The sequence below is a fragment of the Callorhinchus milii genome, unplaced genomic scaffold (assembly GCF_018977255.1).
Source record: "Callorhinchus milii isolate IMCB2004 unplaced genomic scaffold, IMCB_Cmil_1.0 Scaffold8, whole genome shotgun sequence".
Lineage (NCBI taxonomy): Eukaryota > Metazoa > Chordata > Chondrichthyes > Chimaeriformes > Callorhinchidae > Callorhinchus > Callorhinchus milii.
In genome coordinates this window covers 20,523,885-20,543,714 of record NW_024704749.1, presented here as the reverse complement: position 1 = coordinate 20,543,714, position 19,830 = coordinate 20,523,885, and the positions used below count along the sequence as shown (strand labels likewise).

At 46.3% G+C, this 19,830-nt stretch overlaps 2 protein-coding genes across 2 annotated transcripts; both read right to left on the bottom strand.

Annotated features, from left to right (window-relative positions):
* Positions 1-1,336: 1,336 nt before the first annotated feature.
* Positions 1,337-2,428, bottom strand: LOC103184652 (beta-1,3-galactosyltransferase 9). Its single transcript, XM_007902789.2, has one exon. It carries the CDS (start codon positions 2,405-2,407, stop codon positions 1,346-1,348), a length of 1,062 nt encoding a protein of 353 aa, XP_007900980.2. The 5' UTR covers positions 2,408-2,428; the 3' UTR covers positions 1,337-1,345.
* Positions 2,429-6,425: 3,997 nt separating this feature from the next.
* On the bottom strand, positions 6,426-13,036 carry LOC103184651 (spermatogenesis- and oogenesis-specific basic helix-loop-helix-containing protein 1). The gene is made up of 9 exons (XM_007902788.2): positions 12,406-13,036; positions 10,953-11,105; positions 10,081-10,228; positions 9,329-9,447; positions 8,751-8,872; positions 8,565-8,663; positions 7,423-7,585; positions 7,283-7,335; positions 6,426-6,706 (listed from the first exon to the last, which is right to left on the bottom strand). Exons 1-9 carry the CDS (start codon positions 12,576-12,578, stop codon positions 6,426-6,428), a joined length of 1,311 nt encoding a protein of 436 aa, XP_007900979.2. The 5' UTR covers positions 12,579-13,036.
* Positions 13,037-19,830: the final 6,794 nt, after the last annotated feature.

Below are 19,830 nucleotides of genomic sequence, written 5' to 3'. Positions count from 1 at the left end.
CTGCTTTCAGTCTTGCCAACCGGCGCCTAATCCTCTCCAGAATTAGGTAAGCAGGGTGCATCCCTCCAGGGAGAGAGTGGGCATTCCATCCAGACACAGGGAAATGTCCATGTGTAGATGCGTACATATGTGGAACTCTCAGGCTGGTTCGTGTACTGTTAAACACGTTGATAGGTTTCCATATGTCAGACACTTGGCTGCTCAAAAAATAAATAGCAACTGAAATCAGTGAGATTCCTCAGTTGTTCTCAGTCTCACTCGGATCACCCTACATATGGAAAATAGTTGACCATGTGACCGAGTAGATGGGACGTCACCTAAAGGATGGCATGTTTGAGAAGGCAACACTTGTCCAGCACTGGACTATCAGCTCAAAGTCTTGACGTGGGGCTTGAACCCAGACTGGGGCAATACGATAGCTACATCTTTGTTGAACTGCATGAGCTGATTTTGCTCCAACACATTGTTTATCTGTTATCTTCAGTGTATTCTGTGAAGTGCTTTGAGACGTCTCGAAGATGCGATGAGGCGCTATATCAAATGCAAGGATTATTATGATTATTGCAACAAAACCGCAAACAGAAGCTAAAGCTAAAAAAAAAAGCCAGCCCCTCCAGCTGAGGACCTGAGATATCAGAAAATGGTGCAGAAACTTGATTACTGAATTCCTGCAGCAAAACAACAGAAATTAATACACTTTATAATTATCCCGAGGTACATTTTTATTTTGAAGATTTCTTTAAAAGCAAATTCTCGCCGTGCTCCCTCTTCCTGACATTTGATTCCTCTTCTCCTTTTCCTGCAGGTCAGCTACCCCAAGTCAGACTGCCAAGCCAAGCTTCCCCCCCCCACACACACACACCCTTTAGCTCACAGCAGGGACCGTGGGCAGGGTTCGGGACCAGGTATAGTGGGGAGTTAAGGGTCAGAGTTCCTGCTTCTGAAGCTGTTGCGCTCTGAGGTGCTGTCCTGCATGAAGGTCCCTATATAAATGCAAGTTGTTGTTGTTAACCCCCCCCTTCCTCCTCCTCCCACCCACCCCCTTCCTGTGAGAAGGACGTATTGTGTGTGAGGTGGAGGGTGAGATCAGCCTGAGCTGTGATTGTCACCAGACGGGCGCTGACTGCCCACAGCTAGGGTATAAACGGAGCCTGCCCCGAACCACAGCACCACTCTGCGCAATTGGCTGCCGATTTCGCCCACAAAACACACAGTCACTACACTTTACGGTTTACTCTGTATACTCGAAGACGTAATAAGGCGTTGTATCAAATGCAAAGATTATTATTATTATTATTTAGCCTGAAAGGGGATGTGTGTTGTCCTTGTGTCTAGGCTATGTTAGTTAGGTTAGTTTGTCCAGGTAAGTCAACGCTTTACACTTGATGAGTCCAGAATATGTTTCCAGCATTGAGCAGTCTCTGCTGTCACTGATCTCCTCCCACATAGCCCCCAGCTCCTCATCGCTCAGCCCGTAGGAAGAGAAGAGGAATTGGTAGCAACAGCGGTTGAACCGGATGTGTTTATTGCCGGAGAACCTGGAGCTGTGTGTGGGCACTACACCGGCTCGCTTGGCACAGATGCCAACAAACACAGCCTCAGGCAATGAGCTGCCCAGGTCTGCGGATACCACGTAGATTTTCCTGGCCACATCTTGTGAGATAACAAAGGCGGCGGCGCTGCAGTAATCGGGGTAGCGTTGACTCGCATACTGACTGACCGGCACGAAGTTGGCATCAAGAGGGTTTCTGTTGGGCATGTCCTGGTGCTGGACTCTCCCAATGTACAGGTCCTCTGCATGTCTCCTCAAACCCAACAAGTAGCCCATCAAGCTCACGTAATTGACAAAGGATTCCTCATTGGATTTGAGAATGAATAAAGCTTTGGGACAAAACGTCACCGCCCACTGCATGATCATGATGGTCTTGAGAGTCAGGTTCTCAGGACCGTCCAGGAACTTGCCTTGGATTAAGTCCCCGTGCTTTGCGAATTCTCTGCGGATGTCGCTCTGAGCATCTGGCGTGCGAGGCATCCCGAGCGCAAACAAGGTCAGCACCGAGTAGCCTCGGACCCGGGTGACATTTGCCCAGGTTCTGCGGATCACATCCCGGCGGCTGCTGTTTTCCACGTCACTGGAGATGATGGACAGAAGGAAGATGTTGCTGTGACCACAGGCGCCTGAGCTGCTCAGGCAGAAGAACTGGGAAGCGTTGCTCTTGATGTAACCCACGGTAAGTTTCCGTGCCCTCTCTCTGATGTCTAGGGTTTGGGCATCTGTGTAGGTGTTCGGGGAGGATTGAAGCAAGTATTCTTCCACAAAGTCAGCTCCAAACAACAAGGCGTGGAAGAGGATGGCATTGAACAGCAAGAAACAGCACTGGTGAGTGCGGAGTCTGAAGAACCACATCTGGATGAAGAAGAATCGGGAAATATTAATTGGTTCTTTGTTTTTACCCTTTTTTTGACCACTGCACGTTTTTTTCATTTGGGAAAGACATCTATTCGCAAACATGTTTGGACAAGGACAATCTGCCCATTTCGATCAATATTATTCTTTAACCAATCTTCTCAGCCAGGCAATAATTTACAATTAGCAAAAGGAATGGAAAAGATTGACTTATTGTGATAATGACCATGGTGATGAATATTTATCAGTATCACATATTGAGACTAATGTGAGTCTTGGTTGGTTAGTTGATTGGTGGGTGGGTGGGTGGGTGGGTTGGTTGGTTGATTGATGAAGTATTGATTTGAGAAACATTGAATTAATGGAATTATCAATTTTCTAAAATATTCTTAAAACACATTCAATGTTTCAGAAAATCTAAAATTGCACCTACCTTATTATACTTTTATTATACCTTATTTGCGGAGTCCTGTAGCTCAGTGGTTAGAGCACGCGCCTCGCAAACGAGAGACCTGGGTTTGATTTCCGGCAGGGCGAAACGTTGGGCAAGTTTCCTTACTCCATACACCTCTGTTTACCTAACAGTAAATAGGAATCCGGTTGTTAGTCGTTTGCCAGATCGCCACGACTGTTTATGGGACACTGCTGTATTTGCCACAAAATATTCAGTCAATTCACTTTACAGTATATTCTGGGAACGGAAGGGTTTTGAGACAACTCGAACACGTGATAAGGTGCTGTATTAAATGCAAGGATTATTACTATTATTATATCATCTGATTGCACATACCTGTTAGGAAATAGTACGAATTAGACCAGTGAATGTGTTTGAGGACTCTGATCTGTTTGATGAACAGTAGCTTCTCTCATGTCTTCATGAATGGGGAGAGCAGAGTGGTCCAAACTTTTGGCTGCCTGTTAATAATCACAATAATAATAATTATCCTTGCATTTGATCTAGCACTTTTCACGTCTTCCAGACACCTCAAAGCGCTTCACAGAATAGACTGTAAAGTGAATTGACTGTATATTTGTAGGCGAAACGCGGCAGCCAATTGCGCACAGCAATGTCCCACAAACAGTCGTGGATTGAAATGACCAATTTATTATTGGTTTTTTTTGAGGGATTATTATCAGGTGTGTGGAGTAAGGAAACCTGCCCAAGGTTTCGCCCTCTGCCTGGAATTGAACCCAGGTGTCTCGCTTGCAAAGCGAGTGCTCTAACCACTGAGCTACAGGACTGTTGGACAAAGCTGGGGTAGAGGATAATCACACACTTACCTGCATGGTCAGTGAGGTGCCTCAGGGTTCCGGCGATGTAGAATTTAAGGGTTCTTTGGGGATTCGTCGTTCTGGCTTCACCGGGTGGATTGGTTCTGCAAATTCAGAGTGAAGGAAAGGACAGTTTGCATTGACCTCATTTCGCTGCTGGGAGGATCTTGTGTCAGGGTGAAATCCTATCGTATGCTCTCAAAAGAAACACAGAGGGGCTCAGTGAGGTGAGAATAGACCAAAAAACACCCCCATCACACGAGATGTGATGATTTTGAAACCTCTGATCCTTTTAACAACTTGACTAATTGGACATATTTTGTATCAGTTGAAATGCAACATTATTAACCTTATACACACAACCCTAAACCAGCCGGTGTTTTCTAACTTGCTTGTGCTGCAATGAATTATTCATCATCAAAAATGCAATTGATAGCTTGAGGTATCGGGTGGAAAGACAGCGACCTACTTAGATAGAAAGTACCGCAGGAATCATTTAGTGAAAAGACATGAAACATAACAAAACCAGGCAATTATTATGATAATCCTTGCACTTGATAATAGCGCATTATCACATCTAGACATCTCAAAGCGTTTCACAGAATATACTGTAAAGTGAATTGACTACATTTTGTGGGCAAAACGCGGCAGCCAATTGCGCACAGCAGTGTCCCACAACCAGTCGTGGATTGAGTGAACAACTTATTGTTATTTTTTAAGGAATTATAACCTCTGAAAAGCGATCTGCAATCGACTAACAACCAGGTTCCCACTTACTGCTACAGAGGCATGTGGAGTAAGGAAACTTAATGTTGAGAATAAAAATGCAAATATCCTGTGTTTTCATTGAGTGCAATAAATGATCTGATCTTGTTTCATTTTCCACCTAATCCAGAGATCCTTTGCACGAGGGAAAAAAATGACTTGAAAGACCAGCAATCCCATGTGATGTGGGCAGATGCCTTTTGGGTGGTATGTGAAGAGTGACTGAGATTGTCGGGCTGCATTATAATAATAATCTTTGCATTTAATATAGCCCTTTATCACATCTTCACAGAATATATTGTAAAATGAATTGACTGTAAATTTATGGGTGAAACGCAGCAGTCAATTGCGCACAACAATGTCCCACAAACAGTCATGGATTGAAGTGACCAATTTATTATTTTTTTTGAAGGAAGTATTGCCCTTGGAAAAGCGATCTGCCAATCGACTGATAACCAGGTTCCTACTTACTGGTAGATACAGAAGCGTGTAGAGTAAGGAAACTTGCCAAACATTTTGCCCTGCCTGGGAATCGAACCCTGGTCCTCTTGCTTGCGAGGTGAGTGTTCCAACCACTGAGCTACAGTATCCCCATGTTATTTCACAAAGCTTCAGATTACTAGTAATTATTGTATTATTGTAGCCTGTGAGGAAAATGCTGATATTTACAGTCTTGTGTGGGTTGTTCCCATACCTAAGACTATCCAAACCAGATTGAGAATCCCATACACCTAAGCAAATTCCTGTGTATTGGAATGACTACGCCGCCTGCTGAATCCCAAATCCCTGCTCCCCCTATTCTTACATTTGTATTTAATGCACTGAATCAACTTGCCCTAATTCTTTGCTTATAAGGAAAACATAATAAGCCTTGCATTTGATATGGCACCTTCTCACATGGATGAGTGGTCTCAGAATCATTCACAAGAACATGTACTAATGCACTTTGACTATTTGTATTTTGTGGGCGAACACAGAAACAATTCAAGCACAGCAATCTCCCACAAACAGCAAAAAATTTACATTTATAATGGCCTTTCCCATTGGGAGGATAGCCCATGGTGCTGGAGAGATACCGAGTGGGTGACACCAAATATGTTAAGGGTTCAATTCAGGAATTTTTTTTGTACTTTCCAGTTACAATCATCCTTACATTCGATACATCGCCTTATCACATCTTCGAGATGTCTCAAAGCGCTTCACAGAATAAATTGTAAAGTGCATTGACTATATTTTGTGGGCAAAACAAGGTAGCCAATTGCACACAGCAGTGTCCCACACATAGTCGTGGATTGAGTGATCGATTGTTTCTTCTTTAAGGAATTTTTAACCCTGGAAAAGCAATCTGCCAATTGCCTACCAACCGATTCCTATTTACTGCGAGGTAAACAGAGGCGTGTGGAGTAAGGAAACTTGCCCAACGTTTTGCCCTGCCAGGGAATCGAGCCCAGGTCGTCTCGCTTGCGAGGCAAATGTTCTCACCACTGAGCTACAGTTGAGTGCCTTGCCACTGATGGGGACGAAGCACCAGTGCCTGGACTGTGCTCCAGGCCATGATATAACCAGTTGGAGAATGTGACGACAGCAGTGCTAAGCGCTACACGCTCAGCATTAAGCAGCGATCTCGTGCCAGAGCTCTGACAGGCAGGCGCGATCGATTTGTACATTGCAGTCCATGTTCATTACCACAACCATTCTGCAAATGATTGTAATTCACCTTGTAGTTAATTTTGCAATGTAGAACTGCTCCAGAGTTTGTTCTCAACGCCCTTAATGGCTTGAGGCCCATCCCTGAGGCGTGTGGAACAGAAAGTCCCCGTTTGTAGATGGCTGACTTCACATAAACCGATGAAGCAAATTAATTATTACATTCCGGGCAGGAGAATGTACATCGAGTGCACAAAACCAGGTTATTCTGGTTAATCTCTGTCTCAGCCTTAATTTGCCCCGGAATTTAAAGTGGACCAACTGGAAAAGATGATTACAAGTCAAATAAAAATAAATCAGCCACGGTTCCTTCCTCCTCTCTGCTGCTCTCGCTCTGGGCCACCAGGGGAGGCTCCAGCTCTGGGGCCCACTGCGCCAGCAAGCCGTCTGCTGACATCAGCTGATCTAAATCCAGGACGTGAAGGGCTGAGTTTGCAGCCAGTGATCTGCCCTCCGGAGAGGGGCTCGCTGAACGCTGGCCGCTGGGGTGTGAAGTGTCCGAATGCACGGCGGTGGAGAGGACATCTTCTCCCCAGAAACCTTCGTCTTCAGTGTCTGAAAGAGCATCATCTCCATTAGACAATTTGCATCTCAACAACAGCCACGTGCCACCAGAGCAACAACAACAACTAACATTTACACAGCGCCTTTCACGTCAGGAGGATGTCCTGAGGTGCTGGACAATCTCGACCCGAGTAGGGGGTTGGGACCAGGGGGGTAGGGTGGCCGAATGTGCAGTCGAAGAGGTGGGGCGGACTTCATCACATCATTGCCAGAGTCCGAAACGACCAATGGCCAAACTGACGGTTTACAAGCAGCTTTATGGATGCGGGGGGCGGGGGGGGGGGGAACAGGAAGGTGGGGAGTTGATGCCTCAAGGATATCAGAGCACTACAACGGAGCAGTTGTTTGCAGCACTCGGAGGCGCTCTCCTGCTGAAGGGCACAATAGAAATGCAAGTTGTTGTTACGGGGGGATTAATGCTGCCACGTTAACCCGTTTCAGCAGCGAACATTACACGTGTCTGAGGGAAAAGGAAATATAGTCTCAAGGGACTGACTTAAGCGCCCCTCAATCCCGGCCCACCCCCAGAGAAGGACTCAGATCCACTGTGTACCATATCTACCGTACCCTGCAGGCTGGCAGCACTGGGGTCAGACTGAAGCTCACGTCCTGTGGCACAACTGAGGAGAGAACAATTGAAGAATTAGAAGTCTCGAAGTTGAAGGCACAGGAGCCAACGGGGAGGTTGAGGAGGGCAAGAGACTCACCGACTGTGCTGAGCTGTGCTGAGCTGCGCGTTTGGAGTCATTGGCTTGGGAACCCCGAGGAGCTGAGATCCCCAGACACTGGGGGAGTCTGCGAACCATCTCGTGGCGAGCGATACCAAGGTTTGCCTGCAGGGTTCCGTCATCGGCAGCAGCACAGACTTTCCTGGCACAGATATTGAAGAAAACCTTATTCAGGGCAAATATTTTTTTAAAAAACAAATTAGGTCCAATCGATGGATGGCATCGCGCAATCTGGGGAGGTTCAATTAGCTCGGAACAGCTTAACACAGAGCGACTCAGACACGCAGCCGTTTATACAGTTTCTCTTTGAGCAGAAATTCTCCATTGAATAATAATACTTGCATTTGATATCGATTTATCACGTCATTGAGACGTCTCAAAGCACTTCACCGAATGTACTGTGAAGTGAATTGACTGTATTTTGTAAGCAAAACATGGCAGCCAATTGCCCACAGCGGTGACACACAAACAGTCATGGATTGAGTGACCACATTTTTTGTGGGAGGGGATTATTACCGGAAAGCGATCCGCCAATCGACTTAACAACCGGGTTCCTACTTACTGTTAGGTAAATAGAAGCGTGTGGAGTAAGGAAACTTGCCTAAGGTTTCGCCCTGCCCGGGAATTGAACCATGGGTCCTCTCGCTTGTGAGGCAAGTACTCTACGCTACAAGACTCCACACATATCCACAATTTTTAATTTTAGGATCACAGTCTTAAGGCGGGTTGTGAAGTCGGTGAGAAGAAAATGGGTTAGAATTCAGACCAGTCTGAGGAACATTCAATGGAAAGCAAAGAGGAACAGACAAGAACCTGACTGGCTAGAACCACCAAAAAATTACAACTCCAAATGGTTTCTCCCTCTCCTAAACAAATAAAAGTCTGGAAGGTGCAGAAGCCAAAAGGAGGGTTTGAAGTCTTGTGCAGCAATCAGAAGGGATGACAGGTTTTAGAAATTCTCCAGCAGCACAGCAGTGTGAAAAGTTTCACAGATTTCACACTGAAACTGTCACAAATCACTCACTCGCTCGCACTCCCTCTGGACCTGTGGTCAGAAACTTGGGAAACTGCAGAAAAGACAAGGTTTTCACCCCAACCCCAAATATTTATTAAAGTTTGACCTTGTGCACGAATCTCAGGGCTTGCAGAACTCGTCTCCAGGTTAAAGGCAACTTCTGACTTCCTTTCTGGTCTCGTGCTGGGCTCAGTGCAAATTGAGACTAGAAACAGACAAGGTAAAAAAAAGGGGAATTATTTGAAATAAATGGAAACAATTGGAGACGAGAGCTCTCCACAGAAACACTAACCTGAGGTGGAAGGAAGGTTGATGGGTGTTGAGGTGTGGGGGCTTCTCACAGTGATGGTCAAGTCTTGCTTCTCATTCACAGCTGGGTTTGCCGGACAACGTTTTGTTGATATCTTTTTCCTGCTGAATTAAAAGAGAAGCTGTTTCTGGCATACCAACAAATCATTGGATAGCTCAGCACCGTCCACCAGGGAATCTCAACGAAGGGAGGACAACAACGGAAGAGACACAGGAGATGGCTAGACAAGGCATTGTATTTGGAGACGCCTCAGGAAGATTTTGTAGACAGAGAGAGAGGACCATAACATAAATAAGACTATGTTGTTTGCCAGAGGCAAAAATAGGGATATAAAAGTAAGGACAGATCAGATAATGAGGGGGAGAGAACTGATGCAATTGTGGTTTTGCACACAGAGATGAATAATATGCACAGAAGATCTGAGGAGTTAAAGTGAGAATACTGGACTCGGTGCTGTGATTGGGGGTGGGGTGCTGTAGAAAGATATGATCGGATGAGTTAAAGGACCTTCTTTACGCAAACAAAGCTCCAAATATGATAGGAGACAAACTTATTTGTACATTTTTCTTCTCCCACTTGTCCCAGGATCCCTTTCCTGCGCAGAGGGTAGTTTCTCCATTTGTGTCCTTACACCAGGTTTCTGCCACTTTTCATATAATTCTTTCGGTACAGATAGGATCTGTGGAACACACAATTACCAAATCAGGCAAGTTTCCTTACTCCACACATCTCTATTCACCTAGCAGTAAATAGCAAGCCGTTTGTTAAGTCGATTGGCAGATCGCTCTCCAAGGGTAAAAACCCCTTTAAAAAAAATAATATTATGGCCATTCAATCCAAGACTGTGTGCAATTGGCTGCCACCTTTTGTCCAAAAAACAGTCAATTCACTTTACAGTATATTCTGTGAAGCGCTTTGAGACATCTCAATGACATGATACGGCGCTATATCAATTGCAAGGATTATTATTGTGGGAGGGTCTACAAGGATGAAATCTGATGGCCTTCATCCAAACTAATCTTGTGATCTGGTGAACACAATACAAATTACATTTATATAGCACTTTTCATGTCGGGAGGATGTCCCCGAGTGCTTGATAATTCCATCGTAGATTACAAGCTTAAAATCACAACGTAAACCCACAACCTTCTGTTGTGGAGGCGAGAGTGTGACCAACTGAGTCAGGCTGACATCTATTTAAAAAGCAAGCAGAACAGTGGAGCGGTTTATAAAGAAAGTTTGTTTGAGAACCCTGTAATTCAATAGATCACTGGGTGACTGGAGCTCAGTGACTGTGGAGCTTTGTACTCACTGTAGAGCGTTGCTGTGGTGGAATGAGCACTTGAACCAGCTCCAGGTATTTCACAGTCATTTCCAGGACAGAAGCCATATCATTTTTTCGTCCTTCAAAGTTAGGCAACAAGTCCCGAAGATGATCACAGCTAGTTTTTATCCGTTTCCTACCCAACAGCAACGAGAGAGAGAGAGAGAGAAAAAAAGTTAGAGAATGAAATATTAGTGCTGATTCACATTCAAAAAACATTTCCAGGATGACCAGAAATCCGAGGCCTGAAAGAAACGGAAGTGATGACAAAGTGAGTTGCAACACTTTGTGTAAAAAAAATCTTCAGTTGTTTCAATGCAAATTTCACCCCACAAACATGATCAAGAAGCGGAAATTCCAAACACTTCCACTATTTTGTAACATCAAAGGGCCCGACAGCGATTCCTGTTCCATTATAGTGATTATGTAGGCAAAATGCAGTCACCAGTTTGCACACAGCAAAGTACCACAAGCAGTCAGGAAGCGAATAACCAATTTATCTGAAGGATTGTTGGGTCAGGACACAGGAGAAATTCACCTTCTTTTCTCACATGGGGTCATGTAACATCTCAGCTGAAGGATGGCACCTTCGACAATTCAACACTCCCTCAATACTGTATTGAACCTGGACAATCAGCTCAAGTCACCTTCAAATTAAGGTTCGAACCACAGTCCTGTCACCTAAACTGAGGATACTGTAGCATCTGAGAAATGCACATCTTCTGACCCTCTGTGTTTGACCTTAAGTCAAAACAGCAGCTCCAGCACTTTGAATGGTTGCCTGGTCACCCCATCACAAGTCTCAAGCGCCTCCAAATTAGAAGCTGAGATTTTCACCAAATAGCGTGTAAGTACGTTACCTGCGGTCCCGTTCTTTGATGACGTTGATTTTGTCTGTCTTGCTGGCAGCCTTGGCCACTGCCTCTTTGTGCTCCTTCAACATCCGTTTCTGGAACTTATTGAGCTTGTCCTCTTCCTCCTCCTCCTCGTCCGAGTCACAGCTGGAGCAGGAACTAACAGAGAAATGATTCTCACGTCTTATTGTAGCACTGAGGAGGTCACAGTATCTCAAAGCACTTCACAAGTAATTCCAGTCAGTCTGGGCTAGTCATATATTTATATAGACAAAAGCAGCAGTAACCTGCACACAGCCATGAAGTTAATAATAATAAATAATAATAATAAATGACTAATTTATCTGGGGATTCTTGGTCAGGACACCCAGAGAAACTCTCTCCTCTTTTCCAATAGTGTCATCGGAATATTTAACACCTGATGGAAAGGCAGACAGGACTTTAGATTCATGTCTCATCTGAAGAACAGTCCAGCAATGAACACAATATCCAACGGAGCAAAACATCACAGGACAACAAGGTTAGGTGACTAGCGAGGTGTAGAATTATTGGCAGTAGTGGGATTGATGGACACAGCAGGATTCCTCCCACCACATCTACTCCATCACCCTCCTGCTCCACTCAGCTTTCAAAACCAGATTTAACAACACCGCCCCATCCCCAGTCATAGTCACAAAAAACAACTCTATCGCCTTAATTGCAAAACACAGGGATTAGCTGAATTCTCCACACCCATTCCCTTCAGGAGTTCTGTAGCTCAGTGGTTAGAGCACTCGCTTTGCAAGTGAGACACCTGGGTTCAATTCCAGGCAGAGGGCGAAACCTTGGGCAAGTTTCCTTACTCCACACAGAGCCTAATAATAATCCCTCCAAAACAATAATAAATTGGTCATTTTCAATCCACGACTGTTTGTGGGACACTGCTGTGCGCAATTTGTTGCCGCATTTCGCCCACAAATATACGGTCAATTTGCTTTACAATCTATTCTGTGAAGTGCTTTGAGACGTCGAGAAGACGTGAAAAGCACAATATCAAATGCAAGGATTATTATTATATATTCTCTTAAGCACGTTGATGGGTTTCCACATGTGTCAGACACCCAGCTGAAGTCCCCCCAATTTTTTTTTAAATCATGGAGATACACATGAGTGCCTCAGCCCCCTTCCCCCCAGCCCAAACTGTCTGCAGGTGCTCACACACCTCACTCACACAGTAGAAAGCGACACTCAAGCAGGGAGTGGCTGTATCCAGGGGCAGAAACACAACCTTCTTTACACATGTTAAAGGTAAAGCACTCAGCCTGTATCAGGGGCACTAATATAAATGCAAGTTGTTGTTGTTAGTGTCATCGTTAAGACCCAAATCAAACCTATTAAACTCAATTCCTTTATATTCCTCATTTCTCTGACATGAAAGGGAAATATAAATGTAATTGTTTGGGTGTATTGGATCACTCACCAGCTGTACACAGAATCCTCTTCATTTCCTGGATTGCCATCTTCAGGTTTCTCTGACTGCTCCACACCCAAACTACGGGCTGAAAATATGCCTCTGGCAGCTCTGGGAGTGATGGTTGCACACACAGGCCAGGTGTGCAAGTCCTTGCAGTCTTCAGTCTCTGGAAACTCCATGTCATCACAATTAATCCTTCACAAAGACCTATGCACAGTGCTTTGTCCTACTCACTGCACACGTTTTTTTTCCTACTCACTGCCCTCTCCTCAAGCCTTTGAGCATTATCCTACCTTTTGGAAACCTCACATTGGTTTCAATTCAAAACAATCCTGATCACTTTCACCTGCACATCTTTGAGGGCTGAACAATTGATAACTGAGATTGATGACTGAGTGAGTCCACAGCTCCTGCTGCACAATTCCAGTTGGGTTTTTAGGAAATTCTGAGATTCTGAATATTAGATTGCATTGATATTACGCCGTATTTTAATAGCAAATCGCATTTCCGAGGAAGTAAATGTTTTGAGATCCGTTAACTAAATCTGTAACTTTTTCTTCAATGGTCTCCCCTCTCTCTGTCCCACCAGGCTTTATAAAACTCTCTAAGGGCCATTGGCTACATGTCAGCTTTGAGGTTTGACAGCTTTGAGACAAGAATATTTCCCCTCCCTGATAGCTCAGCTTCACTGAGGCCAATTGTAACTCCTCTTGTGTCCTATAGCTCAGTGGTTAGAGCACTTGCCTCGCAAGCAAGAGGACCTGGGTTTGATTTTCGGGCAGCGCGAAACGTTGGGTAAGTTTCTTTACTCCACACATCTCTGTTTATCTAGCAGTAAGTAGGAACCCAGTTGTTAGTCGATTGGCGAATTGCTTTTTCAGGGGTAATAATTCCTTCAAAATAAATAAAAATAGTTTGATCATTTAATCCACGACTGTTTGTGGGACGTTGCCGTGTGCAATTGGCTGCCGCCCACAAACTATACAGTCAATTCACTTTACTGTATTCTGTGAAGCTCTTTGAGGTGTCTCAGAAGTAATCGTCTAATGAAAGTATTATCATTATTATTCCATAAGTGTCACCAGTTTCAAAAACAATACAACAACAACAACAAAATTACATTTGTATAGCGCCTTTCTCGTCGGGAGAACTTCCCAAGGCGCTGGACAGAGTACAGCATTTCAGACCCGAGCTGGGGTTGGGGGAACACTGCTGGGGGTTAAGGGAGGGGAGGCGGAGTGACTGGGGGATGGAATTCCAGAGGTTGGGGGCAGAGTGGCTGAAGGCTCTCCTGCTAATGATGGGGCGGGTGGGTTGGGGGACGTGGAGCAGGCCAGAGCGGAGGGAACGGGTGTACAGACTGTACGGGAATGTGTCTGCCACCGATTGATGTTCCACGCAGATTATCTCCACACCTTTCTCTCTCTGCCTCGTCTTCCGCATGTTATCTGTCTTATGTTGGTGTAGAAATGTGGCCATCCACAGTACTCCTAGGAGCCTGCAGAGGGCGACAGCTGGTGCCTATGGGCCAGCTGCTGCTTTCTCTCTGAGTGATTCATTGAGTAATGTGATCGGGATCTGCTGGTCGGTCTCACACTCAGCTTCTCTGGAAACTCAGAGTCTCGCCTGGTTTCAAAAATAGAGGCGCACAAATGTCATTCGTGCCAAGCCAAGGAGGCCTGAGTGTGCAGAACGGCTGCATATGGACACTCCTGCATAAGGCTCTCCTGCCCAACAATAGCCTTCACCGCACATCCCTTCTTAGCTCCATTGATAAACCAATGACCTGGACCTCAGCGAGCCTGACCTGACCAGGTCACAGGTGCAGATCTGAAGCTACTCTGACTTTATTGATCGCAAGCGCTCTGGGACGTGAGGGGCACTATACAAATGCAGGTTGCTGTCGTTCATTGATCCTTTGGGCTGCCTTGCCCCTCGGCGCACTCTGGGGACCAGGATCAGGCTTAGCTGTGACGTCCGCTGTTAATGTCCACGGCCAGTAGAAAATAGTGGGAATATTTGTCAGACATTGCGGGGAAGTTTGACAAGTTTTGTGGAAAATTGCAGGGAGTTGATCGGTGCTATTGAGAGGCATTTTTTTTCACTTTATTGATTAAAATTAAACATGAACGAATAACACATCATCGATTGTTGCAAAAAAAATTTATTATTGATTTCTTTAACAAAAATTGTGTGGCCAACTTGGGGACGGGGACACAGGTGGGTCACACACATATACACACCTGTGCAGGCCCAAAGGACTGAATTGTCCGCATCCTGAGCTCCACACCTGTCTCCCCGTGTGGCATCCTATCAAACCCCACCCTACATTTGATGGCCTGGAAATCACCGAACACCAGCATCACTCGCCAAGCTCCTGACTGCAGGCTCCAGGAGGTCACCACATGTTGTCTCTCGGGACTGCCACCACACACAGACACACAGAGAGACACCCACCCACCCAGAGAGAGAGAGAGAGAGACACACACACCCACCCAGGGAAAGACACACAGAGTGACACACATACACGTGCACGGACAGTCTCAACAGTGGGCCTACATTCACAGCAGTGAGTAGTGTGAGCAGCAGTTGAACATGTTTCCCTCCTTAGCCGAGGGTTGCCAGTTACAGCATTGTACTTGTATTGGTTAGCAGGTGACTGACCCATGAGGAAACCCATCACCATGCTTCAGAGTATCCAAAGCAGACAGAGCTCCACATCTGGACGACGGTTAACCAGGGACAGTCGGCACAGGTTAGTAAAGGGCAGATCGGGTTTGATTAGTGGAATAAAGTTCTTCGAGGCAGTGACTGAGTGTACATAAAGGCAATGTGGATGTTGCGCATTTGGATTTCCAGAAGATTTTTGATAAGGTGTTTCTGTTTTTCTGGTATATATATATATATATATATACACTTGTATTGTGCCTTTCACATTGGGAGGACATCCCAGAAGCACTGTCCAGTGCACCCAAGCTCGCGGTGGGATATTTTTGAGAGGAGTGGGGCTGGTAGCTGGAGTCAGGGGGAACAGCCAAAAGTACACAGGCGATAGAGGAGCAACTGGGTATGGTCAGCCTGTTCACATTGGGGTGGGGCGGGTGGGCTGTCAAAATCCTTACGTCACTGAATGGGACCAGCAATCAAACCTGGGACTTTCCACAATGGGTAAACGAGGACGGAATAACGGAAGGGCAGGGCTGAGACGTCCCCCCAATGAACCCGAAACCAGGGGATGGCAGCACAGAGCTTCCCACAGGCCTCACTGCCCCCTGGGGTGACGCTTAATTCAGGAGGCGGGAAAATAGACACCAAAATACATCAACACAGAGATTGCCATGGAACAGGGTATCTGTATCCTTGAACATTCATACTTTGTTGATCCTCGATCCTTGCATTTGATGTAGCGCCTTATCACGTTGAGGAGACGTCTCAAAGCGCTTCACACGATCTATTGTAAAGTTGAGTGACTGTGCATTTTGTTTTCAGTAACTCGGCTTTACACTCTGAGGCTTGAGTTTTCCTTTGCCCCAGGGGTGGGAGACAGACAGTCGGTAGTTGGATGTGCAGAGAGCTGAATCTTTGCTCCTTTTGACCACAAGTGATTTGTGCAGGAACCTGTTGCTCTGTAATTGAGGGGTTGGGGAAGGCTTGAGTATCGGATGTCATTGCAAGTGAAGAGCGATTTAATCTCGCCACATTATCTGCTCCATGTCAGGATATCATTTCCAGTAAAAATAGACTGTGTGGACGGCGAGGCTGCTAACTGTCCCGCTCACTGTGACTCTCATCTTGACCCACAGATTAAAAAACACATAGAATTACGTCCGCCAGAGCTAAACCATTTTGTTTACTCTCTGCGCCACGTTGTGTTAGAGGATGTAATGGGGTGTTGTAATAAAGAGAGGATTGTGTGTGTGAGGCACGTAGCTTGCAGCTTGGAACAACAGTACCAAACTTGACCGGAAGGCAAGGAGAATCCAGGGGCAGTTTGGTTCTAACGGCTTCCCGATGTGTGACCTCTTGAGTGCACCGTAATAGGGAATGAAGGACTTAAGGAAGAGCTGATTTAAAAGCTCCTGCAAAAACGCAGGCAGCTATGGCCAAGGAATCTGGAGAATCTGATCGGGCGTTGCATACAGTGTCCAAAAAAGGTACTGCAGTTGGAGGAACAACTTAAATGTAAAAGAGAGAAAATCTTGGAACTAACTATGGCACAGCACATGCAGAAATCAACAGACCATTTGTGGCTATGGAAGGACCTGAGCCTCCATCAAACAGGGGACGTGGACAAGTAAATCTTACAGCCTCCAGCAGGAGGTGGGGCAATTGCTACAATTGCAATAAACCAGGGCACCATAAGTGGCAATACAGGTCATGGAGACGAAAGAGAGAGAGGGTCTACCCTCTAGACAAGCTCCAAATAACAGCAACTTGGGAACCAATGATAAAATTTGCTGGTTGAGACAGAAAAAGGAGAGTTTGGAGGCTGTGTTGAATATTCATCACCAACAAAATGGGAAAACAGACAACAACAACATTCCATTTATTGAGCGCCTTTCACGTCGGGAGGACGTCCCAAGGCGCTGTACAGTTGGGTCAGGACCCGAGCATTGGGGGGAAATGGTAAGGGTGAGGGGAGGGAAGGGAGGGAGCGAGGAGGGGGTAGAGAGTCGAGAGGGGAGCTGAAGGCACGGTCAAAGAGAAAGGTCTTGAGACCGGCCTTGAAGGAGGAAAGGGAGGAAGCGGCGAAGGCACTGGGGGATAGAGTTCCAGAGCCTCGGGGCTGAGAGGCTGAAGGCCCGGCCACCGATAGTAGGGCGGTTGGGGCGGGGGACGTGGAGCAGACCGGAGCCAGAGGAACGGAGGGTACGGGCGGGTAGGTAGGGGGATAGTAGGTCGGAGAGGTAGGAGGGAGCAAGGCCGTGAATGGCCTTGTAGGTGAGGATGAGGATCTTGAATTCGATCCTCTGGGGGATGGGGAGCCAGTGGAGGCGAGCGAGGGTGGGTGTGATGTGGTCGCGGTGTCTGGTGCGGGACAGTACACGAGCTGCAGAGTTCTGAATGACCTGCAGTGTGGAGGGAGGTGACGGGAAGGCCGGCGAGGAGAGAGTTCCCATAGTCCAGCCTTGAGGTGATAAAGGCGTGGACCAGAGTTTCAGCAGCGTGAGGGGTGAGGTAGTGCCGTAGTCTGGCGACATTCCAGAGGCGATGGAAGGCGGTGCCAGTTGTGGCGCGGATATGGGGGAGAAAGGACAGCTCAGGGTCGAACAGAACCCCGAGGTTCCTGACTGGCTTTGAGAGGTGGAGAGTGCAGCCTTGGATGCTGAAAATGCAGACAGGGAGACGCAGACGAAAAATTAAAAGGACATACAGGATACACTTTGAGTACACCGTAATAGAGAATGAAGGGCTTAAGGAATAGTTGAAAGAGCTCAAAGAGAAGCTTAAAGACGCAAAGGCCAACCGTCATGGCTATCATGAGAAAGCCAGCGGAGAAGCCAGTTAATCATCAGCAACGTCAAAAGAACGTAGAAAAAGAACGGGGAAGGACTAGAAGAGCTAGGATAGTCGCAGAGAGTCTGATGGCGCAGAATGGGGGTGATGGGGATGATATTAATCAATAGAATCTCCACCACTACCTCCTGCTCCTGTTTGGGAAAGTAAAGCCTCTCTTCAAGGAACCCTTGCCATTAGCAGCCATTAGAGTGGAGTCCTGTAGCTCAGTGGTTAGAGCACTCGCTTTGCAAGTGAGAGACCTGAGTTCAATTCCAGGCAGAGGGCGAAACTTTGGGCAAGTTTCCTTACTCCACACAGAGCCTAATAATATTCCCTCCAAAAACCAAAACAATAATAAATTGATCATTTTCAATCTACGACTGTTTGTGGGACATTGCTGTGCGCAATTGGCTGCCGCGTTCGCCCACAAATATACAGTCAATTCACTTTACAGTGTGTTCTGTGAAGCGCTTTGGGACGTCCTCCCGACGTGTAAAGCGCTATATCAAATGCAAGGTTTATTATTATTATTAGTAGTAGTAAAAACACAGGCAGAGATGTTAGAATCTCATTAGAATCTAAGTTACAAAAAGTTTGGGAAAAGCTGAAAGGCAAGGAAAGAGAAATGATGCAGGGTAATTCCAGCGAGCAAATGAGTATTACCACACTGAGTATTACCAGTTTGATGCATCTACATTAAGGAGAAAGACAACCATTTAGAAGTAGAGCAGATGAAGCTTGAACAGCGCTACAGAGCTTGACAAGGGAGAATGGAGATTTAAAAGCTCCTGTAAAAACACAGACAGCTATGGCCAGGGAATCTAGACAGTCTGAACGGGCATCACATACAGTATCCAAAAAAGGTACTGCAGTTGGAGGAACAACTTAAATGTAAAAGAGAGAAAATCTTGGAACTAACTATGCCACAGCACATGCAGAAATCAACAGACCATTTGTGGCTATGGAATGACCTGAGGCCCCATTAAACAGGGGACAAGGACAAATAAATTTTACAGCCTCCAGCAGGAGTTGGGGTAATTATTATAATTGCAATAAACCAGGGCACCATAAATGGCAATGTAGGTCATGGAGACGAGAGAGAGAGGGTCTACCCTCTAGACAAGCTCCAAATAACAGCAACTTGGGAACCAATGATAAAATGTGCTGGTTGCGACAGAAAAAGGAGAGATTGGAGGCTGTCTTGAATGCTCAAAGGATCACATCACCCACAAAATGGGAAGCCAGATAGGGAGATGCAGACAAAAAATTAAAAGGACATAACAAAAGCAATAACAAAATTACATTTGTAAAGCGCCTTTCACATTGGGAGGACGTCCCAAGGTGCTGGATAGACAGAGTTTCGGTCCCGAGCTGGGGGTCGGGATCAGGGAGGATGGAGGGCAGGGGGGGGGAAGCAGGGAGATCGAAAACACGGTCAAAGAGGAGGGTTTTGAGATGGATCTTGAAGGAGGCAAGGGAGGGGGTGAGACGGAGGGACTGTGGGATGGAGTTCCAGAGGGTGGGGGTAGAGTAGCAGAAGGCCCACCCGCCAATAGTGGGGCAAGCGAGGCGGTGGACGTGAAGCAGGCAGGAGCCCGCTGAGCGGAGGGAGCGAGCAGGATGGTAGGGGGTTAGGAGGTCAAAGAGGTAGGTGGGAGCAAGGCCATGGAGGGCTTTGAAGGTGAGGACCAGGATATTGAACTGTATCCTCTGTGTAATGGGAAACCAGTGGAATCGGGCAAAGATGGGAGTGATAGGATCACGGAGCCCAGTGCGGGAGAGGACACGGGCTGCAGAGTTCTGGATGATTTGCAGCCAATGGAGGGAGGAGTTGGGTAGGCCGACAAGCAATGAGTTTGCATAGTCAAGCCTCGATGTAATGAAAGCACGTATGAGGGTTTCAGTGGTAGCAGTAACAGTATAAAGTAGCAG